Genomic DNA, 11,078 nt, shown 5'->3' with positions numbered 1-11,078 from the left:
TTATTCTTATTAAACATGGGGAACCAATATGTAGTTTAATTCTTTTGCCCTTTTGTCTTTCTTTTGGTTTTGTTGTTTTATTTGTATTTCTTTCTAATTCATGAAAAGCACTTTGAACTGCATTGTTGCTGAAAATGTGCTACATAAATAAGATTACCAACAGGCAAGGTCTATAAAAGACTTTTATTTCATTTTCATGCCCATATAATCATTATTGTGACGTAAGATTACACTGGACAGATATGAGCATCAACCCTCCATAAAGTGATTTTATGCTTTTATCAGTTTTAAAACGCCTTTTCACAAGCAAGAGGAAGAAAGCGACGAAAAAGAAAAACACTCAACGAACATCTTAAATACCCCTACCCGTAATCACAGTGATCTAACAGCTAATATCCCCAATACAATTCATTTGCATAGTGTTTTTTTTTTCTCTCAGAACATTTTCCTTATGATTTCTACATCATAAACAGGTAAAGGTGAAAGGCACATTACATACAGCAGTGGTGAACCTGGCTCTGCTCTTCTGTACACATATACATAAAGACGGCATCTTTTGGCACCGCTTGTAAAGCTGAAAGAGCGCAGAAGTCTTAAATAAATGATGATGATTAAACGTTGAGGAGACGTGGTGACCGAAGATCCCTCCATCAGTTCCACATTATTGCACATCTGCCTTGTGTATGAAAATAAGTAGGTCTAAAGTTCCAGCATGCTTATTACAGCTCTGATGATGTGATATATCTGTAATGGGATCTGCTGAGACTGATACAACATGTACAGTGATTAATCCTGGCTAAAGTATGCAAACGCTCTGTCTGCACAGAAGAAGATTTTCTCATGTTGAATGCTTACAATACAAAAACAAAATCGTACCAAGTAATTTTAGTCTACTTTCTAGTGCAAATGTCTTAGTGCACTTTAAATAAGACACAACTAACTCATATGGAACTGTTGAGCAACACTTAGGAGATTATTTAAAGTTAAGAATTGGCAGACAATTTCACCTATAACAAGACATTTTTCCCATAAGTGAAATAATTTGACCACTTGGTCAGCTAACCAGGACCAGGACAAAGACTGGTATGTTTTCTTGTTTTTCACGTTGTGAATAGTGGCTGAGCAAAATGGATCTCTGCACTGCAAAAAAAAATAAAACTTAGCAAGTATTTTTGGTCTAGTTTCTAGTGCAAATATCTTTAGCAAACTTGAAATAAGACAAAACTAATATTTCAGCAAGATTCATAAGAATTAGAAATGCTGTAATAATGATGAAAAAGTATTAGTTTCCCCATGTTATAAGAGAAATAATCTGCTTCTTTTCCATCAATATTTAGGACTTATTGACAAGCTTATGTTAGTTTTGTCATATTTCAAATGTACTACAATATTGCAGAAATTAGACCAAAATACTTGGTAAGATTTTGTGTTTTTGCAGTGTGGGCCACATGTTTCACACCAGGCAGACAAGAACTAAAAACTCATTATAAATATCCACACAAGCTAATCAACTCAACACATACGAGATAAAACTATGAATTTATACGAAATGTTTAGCTACGCATATTTTACAGTAACTGTTGGGGATTTTGGTAAATACAACCCATCTTGAAAAAATATATCCTTCCTGAATAAATATATTTAATGTAAAGGTTGGAAGTTTTTATTATTATTATTTGATTCTGCTGCTGCAACCACAAATGCATTTATTTCAAGATTTTTTTTTTAGATATATTATTTTACAAGAGGTGTTCAGGTGTAATCATGTAGGGAACAATGGAAAATGTGCAGAGCCAATAGCGGGTCAGAAAAGGAAGGAGGTGCCAGAGGCGCCGCAGTGATTTAGCACCGAAACATCTGAACCTGAAGACTGTTAAAGCACTTAGTGAAATCTGTAGGCAGTTATGACTCAACTTGTAACAGCTGTAGCTGGAAGTGTTTCTTTAAAGGTCTCAGTATCTACAAAAAGCTAAATAATAAGTCGACGTTGAATATTACCCCGCAAAAAACACAAAATATTACCAAGTACTTTTGGTCTAGCTTTTAGTGCAAATATCTTATTACATTTGAAATAAGAGGAACCAAACTTACAAGTAACTTTTCAGCAAGACATAGGGGTTTATTTTATGTCAGTAATTTCTTAATATTAATGAAAAAGTGCTAGTTCAATTTGAAAATTATTTCACTTATAACATGAGAAACATGTAATGGTATAAGTGAAATAATCTGCCAGTGGAACTAGCACTTTTTAAAACATAAATATAAAGGAAGTACTGATTCAATCAAGCTCCTTGTTTCTTGATGAAAAGATACTTGTAAATTAGTTTTGTCTTACTTCAGGTGCAGAGATATTTGTACCAGAAATTACTTGGTGAGATTTTGTGTTTTTGCAGTGCATCCTGATGCTTAAAGACAATGTCTGAGACAGAAAAGAAAGCACAGAGAGCAGCGTGTCGTCGCTGCGGCTGGTTGCAGGAAACATTCAGACGGTTCAGAAAACGTTTGGGAAAATATAAAAGTCTTTGGTGGGAGGGAGGAGCTGCAGTTTGTCTCCAGGCTTCACAGGAGGCAGGAGGATGGAAGTCAATCAAAGTTGATTTGTTTGAAAAAATAAATATCTTCAAAATCTTTCTATAAAAAAAGGGGGGGGAAACCCTTTGATTAATTAAACAGTACCTGAAAAGGCACTGATGTGGCTCCCTATTCCTCCATGGGAACGTGGGACAGGATGGAGTGCTCCTGAGCGATGGCTGCCAGTTCTTTGAGGAACTCGGAGAAGAGGACCGTAGCGAAGACCTCCGTCTGATCCAGAGAGATGGCTTTGGGTTTGGGAGGTGGGGAGTTCCTCAGGAACCTTCCTCCTTCGTGCTGGCTGGACCCGCCGCTGCTGGTTTTATCTGAGAGAACCCAAAACAAACAGGTGAAGGTTTCAACGGAGCGAAAATGAGGGCATTTCTCCATTTTTAAATGATTCAAAAATCCTAAAAACAGACAGCTCCAAGTAAACAGAATAAGATATGCGCTTTACAATTTCCATTGTTCATTTTTCTACAAACACCCTGCTGATATTTCTAAGAGTGTTTTCAGCTGTGAAGCTACAGAAGATCCAGTTCAAATGCCGGGCTGAAGCTCAGAAAGACGAGGCCTGGAGGAGGAGGAGGAGAAACCTGCAGATACACGGCCTGAAGAAAATAATCATCGGATCTGTTCAGACCTGTAAATGAGGCATCACTTCTTACTGCTGCTGCTTTGGCACAGCTTTTTTATATCATCACAATTATTCATGTTTCTGTTATTGCAGAAACATGAATGTCTGATTTGTAACTGTTAGCTGCAATAGGCCGTGATCAGTGATGAACATGAGTGACTTTAGAAGGAACTGAAGAACTTTTATACCCGAATGTGAGCACTGTAAAAACGTACAGTACAGACCAAAAGTTTGGACACACCTTTTAATTCAATGAGTTTCCTTTATTTTCATGACTATTGACATTGTAGATTCACACTGAAGGCATCAAAACTATGAATAACACATGTGGAAATATGCACTAAACAAAAAAGTGTAAAACAACTGAAAATAGCCCTTATATTCTAGTTTCTTCAAAGCAGCAACCTTTTGCTGTGATTACTGCTTTGCACACACTCTGCATTTTCTTGATGAGCTTCAATAGGTAGTCACCTGAAATGGTTTTCACTTCATAGGTCAACCTGCCCTGTCAGGTTAATAAGTGGGATTTCTTGCCTTATAAATAGTCATGAAAATAAAGAAAACCCATTGAATTAGAAAGGTGTGTCCAAACTTTTGGTCTGTACTGTATATTAATAAAAGAAATATTATCAAGTATTTCTGATCTATTTTTCTGGTCCAAATATCTTAGTGTGCTTGAAAAAAGACTAAACTAATGTGCAAGTAACAATTCAGCAAGAAATAGCAACTTATTCAGTCAATAATTCCTTAATATGGATGAAATTTCTTCCATTGGCAGATAATTTCATTTATAATTTATAATTGTTTCACTGGTAGAACTAGTTCTTTTTCATCAATATTAAGGAATTATTCATTTAAAATGAGCTCATATATCTTACTACAGGGCTGCCCAAAGTGGGTCCTGGAGGGCCGCCATCCTGCATGTTTTATTCTCTCCCTGGTTGGTAGTAACAACCTTTTCAACAGGTCAATGTTCTTCTTAGGCCTCTAATGAGCCATCATTTGATCCAGGTGGGTTAAACCAGGGAGAGAACTAGAACATGCAGGACGCCGGCCCTCCAGGACCCACTTTGGGCACCACTGTCTTACTAGTTACTAGTAAGCTAGTTTTGTCTTATTTCTGGTGCACTAAGATATTTGCACAAGAATCTAGACCAAAAAAATTTTTTGGTCTAGATTTTGTGTTTTTTGCCATGTGATTTCCATCAGAAGGGCACCCTGGGTGGAGAGCCACACTGCCTCAGTACCAGGATATATTCATTCTGTCTCAGAGAAGTGAAGTAATACTTCAACTGCACTTCTTCTTCAGCTTGTTACAATTTATTGCTCATATTTTTGCTGTTTTGATGTGAAAAAGTTAAAAATGTACATTAAAAAAATGAGCTGGAGTAGATGACTCAGTTTTGAGGCAGAAATCAGTCCAAGCTGAGGTGTGAGTTTACCTGCGGTGATGAAGGAGGCCTCCCTGGCCAGCAGCCAGTGCTGGGCCACAGTGATCAGCTCTGAGAAGTCCTTCCTGCAGGCGGCCAGCTCTTCTATCTGGTTCTTCACAGTAGCCAATACCTGAGGAAAAACCATTGTACTAAGAATCTACTTCACTTCCACATGATCCAAGGGCAGCCCCACCGCAAAAACACAAAACCTTCTAGTTGGTTTGGTTTCTAGTGCAAATATCTTAGTGAACTTGAAATAAGACAAAACTATTTTTCAAGTAACTTTTCAGGAAAATAATGGAGCTCGTTTAAAGTTGATAATTATATTGATAATAAAAGTACTGCTTCTACTGGCAGATAATTTCACTTTTGTACTTTTGCGTCAATTTAAAGGAATTATTAAGTTAAAACAAGCTCCGTTACACAAAGGCATATTAGTGCCAAAGGACTATGAAAATTCCAAGTTTTCTTCTAGAAAATGTCTCTGAGATTAATCAAAAAGTTTGTGTTTTTTCTTGAAAATGTTTGACTTTTGCAGAATCAAAATTTCCTTGTTTTTTTCTAGAACTATTCCGAGATGTTTGGAGGAAATTTAGTCCTTTTTTATATATTTACAATGGCCCTAACACGCCGTCATTGTTTTAAGTCAATAATATCCTTAATATTAACGAAAAGTACTAGCTGTAAGTGAAATAAGCTTTTTGTATGCGTGTGTGGGTGTGTGCGCCCGTGTTACCTGGTAGAGCGAGCGGACGGTGGGCTGGAACACCAGGTTGGTGTTGAGCAGGAAGGAGCGGAGCAGCGGCTGGGGGTAAGCAGCCAGCTGGGCCAGGATCTCCGTCAGCAGCAGGTTGACATGAAGGCTGTTGGACAGCATGTTCTCCAGGCGGGACAGCAGCACGCTGATGAAGGGACCTGCAGGAGGAGCATTAGCTGCGTTTCCATCGACCACGGTTCAATTTGACAGTTTGAAAATACATTTGCTTAATGGAACACGGCAATTTCGGAAAAAAAAAAAAATCTTGTTTTTCCATAACAAGTTTGAGTTTTGGGGGGTTTTTTTGGCCATATCAAAATCGGTTTATTTCTCAAAATAATGGAGCCACTTTTTTTTGTTCTTTCTTCTTTTTTTGCATCATGAGTTACATAATGCACAACTGGATGTTGTCCCTGGTGCAATCCACGAAGCAGAAGGCAACAGGAAGCAATAGGATAATGACGGCGCTGCATGTTTAGTGAACAAACTTATTTACCTGTGATTTTAATTGTGTGCCTTATTTAACAGAAAATATTCAAACGTTGTTTTCAAAGGAAGAAAGACTTTATAATATAAATTATTAGAGCTACTATTAAGTGATAGTCTTACCTATAAGAATATTGTAAATACATCATTTACATTATTAAAGAATCTGAAAGTAGAATGAAGGTATACTGATACATTACTTATAAACAGGAAGAAATCATAATTGTGATGTTGCTGGAGAAGCAGTGAAATTTTAATATGTTTGTACTTCTACCCACTCATTTGAATGTTTAGCATTTATTGTATTACTGTCATGTCATTTGCGATTTATAACATTCAATAAAATTCGAAAAAACGAAAAAGTACAAAAACACAGCAATTGCTAAACTGTGTTTTTTAGGCAATAGTGAAATGTTTAGAAAGGCAGCTTCTTACTGTTTCCATGTTTTACTTTTTCAAAGCTGCACACTGCAGAAACACAAAATCTTACCAAGGAATTTTGATAGTACAACTACCTCAGTACACTTGAAATAAAACAAAACTAACATAACTTTTGAGCAAGATATAGGAGCTTGTTTAAGTCCCTAATTCCTTAATATTGATGGATAAAGTATCAGCTCCACTAGCAGATAACTTGACGAAAAACATGACATTTTTCCCTTGTTATAAGTGAAATAATCTGCCAATGGAACCGATAATTTTTCATCAATATTAAGGAATTATTTTTTTTAAATAAGCTCCTATATCTTTCTGAAAGGTTACTTATAAGTTAGTTTTGTCTAACTTCAGATATACTAAGACATTTTCACTGGAAATGAGACCAAAATTCCTTGGTAAGATTTTGCGTTTTTTCAGTGAGAGCCTGAACTGACCTGTGAAAGGTAAAGCCAAGTTTCCTCTGCAGCTTCCACTCCTGAATCTCTGGATGGCCCCCACCGGAGATTGTGGCTTCTCTGACTCTGGAGTTTCAGCTGTAAAGGAAGTGAAGTCCATTTCTTCCTCCTCCACCTCCTCTTCCTCTGTTGCTGCAGTCTTCCTCACCTCTCCATCAGCCCTCGCCGGTTTCCCACCTGCCTCGCTGACCAGAGAGCGGATCAGCTCCTCATACTGAGCTAGGAGATCCTCACTGGTGTTAGTCGCCCTCTGCAGGTTCCCGTTGCAGTCAGTGTCACCTTTGACCTTGGCCTTTAAGCTGTTCTTTGCGTTATCGGCAGTCAGGGTTCTACTGAGCCCGTTCTTCGGTGAGGCCAACGGGGCCTCGTCCACCGGTGGCGCCCGCTCCATCTCTGAGGCGTCTTTCTTGGCGACCAGGTCGTACACCATGACGTCGTCCTGGAAGTCGCTCTCCTCTGAGTACGAGCCTTTCACCAGCATGATGGCAGACCGCCTCATCTCCTGGATGTGCTTGGGGAGCGGCTCAGAGGAAGGCTTGGGGTTCGCGGAGGCCTCAGCTTCCTGTACTGGACACGCATCAAAGCTGTCGTCCCACTCCAGCTCCAGCTGGGCGAAGGAGGCCAGCTCTTTGGTGGGTCGGGGGCGAGGCGGCGGCGCCGGTGGGGGCGGGACTCTCCTCTGAGGCTGCCGGCCATCCGGCGCCGGCTCCTCCAGGACGCCCGCCTGGTACCGCTCCGGAGGAGGGATCTCGCCGTCATACGGCGCCGACCACACCCGGCAGGCCCGGATGCAGCCGCTGATGCTGAGGCGGGCGTCGCAGAGGTAATGCAGGTAGCTGACGTCCAGGTAGATCTCTGAGCCGATGGTGCAGCGGTTCCCAGAGCCGTCGTCCTCGTCTGAGCAGCTGCCCTGCTGGTCTGATGGCGACAGAGAACAGGCGGCCATGTTTATCCATCTTATTTATTAGCTTTAATTGATAAGGACAGACGACAATAAAATACACAAACTGAAGAAAGCAGCAGTTCCATGGCCTGTCGGAATAAATCAATTCATTGCATGATAAATTAAAACCAGATCAATAATTTCCATTTGCATGATTTATTGTTGTCTCTCGTTTTATGAAAAACTGGATGACAAAAGTCTTCAGGTGCTTTGGCCTCAACTTGCCCTTTAGTTTGAAGAAAAATTTTGTTTATAGAGATTCATAATTCATTTTATTTGTTATTTCTGTTTGTTTTTGTTATTAATTTTGAATATTTAAAATGTCTTCCGGTTCCAGTGTTAAATGTTCAATAGAATTTAAAGTTTATTGATCCTTCAGAATGTGTTCTTGCATTATTATCTCATTACCATTACATTACTTGAAAATGGTCTCAAAACAACAATATTATCGTTTATCCTAACAACTTCTGGGACAATTTATCGTCCACCAAAATGTGTTACAGTGACAGGCCTGGTCCGTAGTCTGGATTTTCTAAAAGCTACTGTGAAGTAAAATAGTAATAATAATGTAAAATAATGAAATATGATATTGACAACATATGCACAAACGTACATATAAAACACAGAAATTAAAAACATGACAATATAAACAAACATTACGTATGAATGCATTGTTTTTGTTCGTTTTTTTAACATACTGAAGACTTTAAATTGACAGGAAGTTCCAAATACCGCATCCTCTCACAGAGAGAGAGAGCACTTTGGGCAAAAGTGGTAAGTATGGAATTATTTATAGTTACCAATGTTACTGTTTTAAATAATAATAAATAATGAAAATAAATATTTTTTTATTACATTTGTATGCTGAAGTTTTTACAGCTGGTGTGACATTTTGTAGCAGAGTAGTTCTACATGTTAACACATCATCAGATTACATCAGCAAGTACTGATATTAGAAAATATCATTTGTATTTTTGAATACTTTAGTACTTTCATGAGTCAATTTTAGAATAAATCTACTGACTTGTAGTTGAAAAAGGTTTGATCATGAGTGTCAATATTTTTACTCTAGTACTGAGTAGTACTGTATGTCCACCACTCTGTTTAATAGAACTGCCTCAGAGCAGAAATAATGAGTTTGACATCAACAGCAGGGGGTAAAGTGATGTAACAGAGCGGAGCAGCAGGAGGTCTCAGTGTCTGGTAATGCACACCATCATCATCCTCCCTGTTCCACACTGCAGCTACATGCAGATCACCACCTGACACACATTCCTCTATGATCAGTTATGTTACACAAATATGGCCTTACTGCAGATTTAGAGGCTTTAAAACGTGTCTGAAAAGCTTTCGTTCACTTTGACTTCATAAGGAGCTTTATGCTGGAGGAAAGCACAATGGCTCCTCAGGCGAGTGGAAATAAACCCACCAAGAGGCTTATGCAGGATTAGGGGACATTTTGTCTTTATAGTAAATTCCAGCTGGGCACGTCCACTTCTAGTTTTTACCTCAGAAAATAATTTAGTATAATATATTCAGGTACAGAGAAAACAAACTTACTAAGAATTTGTTTTTTTTTTACTTTTTCACCTGCCTAGGAATAAACTGAACAATATCTAATAAAAGAAAAGTCATCTGTCGTGTTTCTGTGAGCCTTTTTTTTTAAAAGAACACTGTAGATCAGAAACATGAAGAGGATCTTGCATGTTCGCACTTTTATAAAAAGGAAAGCATTGTCTTCCATTTTTTTGGTTGGTGGTTTTTGCCCATTGTTTTTAGGATGGAAACAATCACCGGTGGCATGAACAACTACTTTAAATATAACTGATCAAACCCTGGAAGAGTTTTAGTCTCAGGCATGGAGAAAGGGAGGGTTTTGTGTCTTTTCATGTCGTTTAAATATCTAATTTCAACTGTATATCATGACCAACTTCCATACACTCCTTAGCTACCTGTGTTGCTGGAGTTGTTTGGAGTTTCCCCCCCCTTGGAGAAGAGGATGGAGTCCAGCTGGCGGAGGGGTGGGGGGCTGCGGTCCGGGGAGCAGCAGGACGGCGTCAGCGCCAGGATCTTGGCCGCAGATCCTGAGTAGAAGTCCCTCTCCCTCACCACTCGTCTCTGACTCAGCATCATGTGGTTGCAGGGGATCAAGTACCTGCAGAGGCAGGCGGGAAGGCAAGTCAGGAAAACCCGGGCGGTCAGGGGGGCTTTGAGAGAGGGGATGGCAGAGAGATAATCCTGGTGGGAAAAGCTCATCTTGTCATAAAAGAGGTGAAGCTCAGCACATGAGCCACTCACTTGAGGACGAGCTGCAGCATCACATCCTCGCAGTAGAGGCCGATCAGAGTCCGAAAGAGCGCCAGGGACACCGTTCCCAACTGGAGTCGTTATGGAAACACACAGACACAAAAAAGAATGAGGAAAAAAATCCACCTGACCTGATCCATTTAAAGGGGCAGTGTTATGTGGTTTCCAGGTACATAGTGCCATTTTTATAGCACAATCAAGTAACTAAGTTGTCTTCAGTTGTCATAAAAATGCTGCATATATCAAACATTGCTTAAAAGAAATTTGACTTCGTACTTTAACACATCAAAATTGGTCCTCTGTCTCTTTAAGAAACTCCTGCTCTTTCTGAAATTCTACATTTCACTGAGAAGTAGACGGTCTAATGAGCTCTGCTGATGTGCAGTTCCACCAGGTGTTTGCTAATTTCTACTGGCTAGTCTGAAGGATCTTCACCCTTGAAGGCAGAGCTCGGTCCACTTAGATGTTTTGCACAGCTGAATGGTTGCCATGGGAGGTAAAAAGGATTTCTCAAACATGCAGGAAAGAATCAAAGCAACAGTCTAGGTATGTTCTTGTTGAATGAATAACATTATAACATGATTTAAAGCTCAATAAAGTCAATTTTACATTTTACTGCCCCTTTAAAACCAGCTGGAAGGGGCAGATGTTTTTTGTTGTACTGGGAATTCTTTAGTTCTTTAAACGCTGGTTGCCTCTTTTCATACAACTAATAATGTGAAAGAATAAAGCCCCAATATCCCAAGTTTGGGGCTTATGGGTCGTACTGTTTACATTAAATAATGGACATTTCTAAAGAAGACATAGAATGTGTGGATCTGGTGGTGTACCTGGAAGGGTGTGTTGATGCGGCTAACCAGTGTGTCCAGAATGTAGACGCCCTCATGCTGGTAGAGGAGGAGGAAGGAGAGGAAGGTTTGCAGCAGGGCCGGCTCGGTCACGCTCCTCAGGAAGAGGTCAAGGTATGCCGTGGTGGTCATCACCTCCTCTAGAGTGAGCTGCATACAGCAGAAATTGACATAATCCAGATAATTGGTACAAGTTAAAACAT

The 11,078-nt window shown here is 39.5% G+C and overlaps 1 protein-coding gene across 2 annotated transcripts in view; it reads right to left on the bottom strand.

Annotated features, from left to right (window-relative positions):
- Window positions 1-2,190: 2,190 nt before the first annotated feature.
- Window positions 2,191-11,078, bottom strand: part of fhip1aa (FHF complex subunit HOOK interacting protein 1Aa) — a 31,539-nt gene continuing 22,651 nt past the window's right edge. For both annotated transcript variants that reach the window (XM_032562524.1, XM_032562525.1), the window contains exons 7-13: window positions 10,858-11,025; window positions 10,019-10,098; window positions 9,673-9,875; window positions 6,757-7,695; window positions 5,378-5,556; window positions 4,651-4,771; window positions 2,191-2,897 (exon numbers count right to left, since the gene is read on the bottom strand). In XM_032562524.1, the coding sequence (XP_032418415.1) occupies window positions 2,701-2,897; window positions 4,651-4,771; window positions 5,378-5,556; window positions 6,757-7,695; window positions 9,673-9,875; window positions 10,019-10,098; window positions 10,858-11,025 (1,887 nt within the window). In that variant the 3' untranslated portion in view covers window positions 2,191-2,700. The remainder of the gene's footprint in view (window positions 2,898-4,650; window positions 4,772-5,377; window positions 5,557-6,756; window positions 7,696-9,672; window positions 9,876-10,018; window positions 10,099-10,857; window positions 11,026-11,078) is intronic.

Source organism: Xiphophorus hellerii, chromosome 5, assembly GCF_003331165.1.
Source record: "Xiphophorus hellerii strain 12219 chromosome 5, Xiphophorus_hellerii-4.1, whole genome shotgun sequence".
Lineage (NCBI taxonomy): Eukaryota > Metazoa > Chordata > Actinopteri > Cyprinodontiformes > Poeciliidae > Xiphophorus > Xiphophorus hellerii.
Note: the sequence above shows the minus strand (reverse complement) of the source record. Positions and strands in the feature narration are given on the sequence as shown.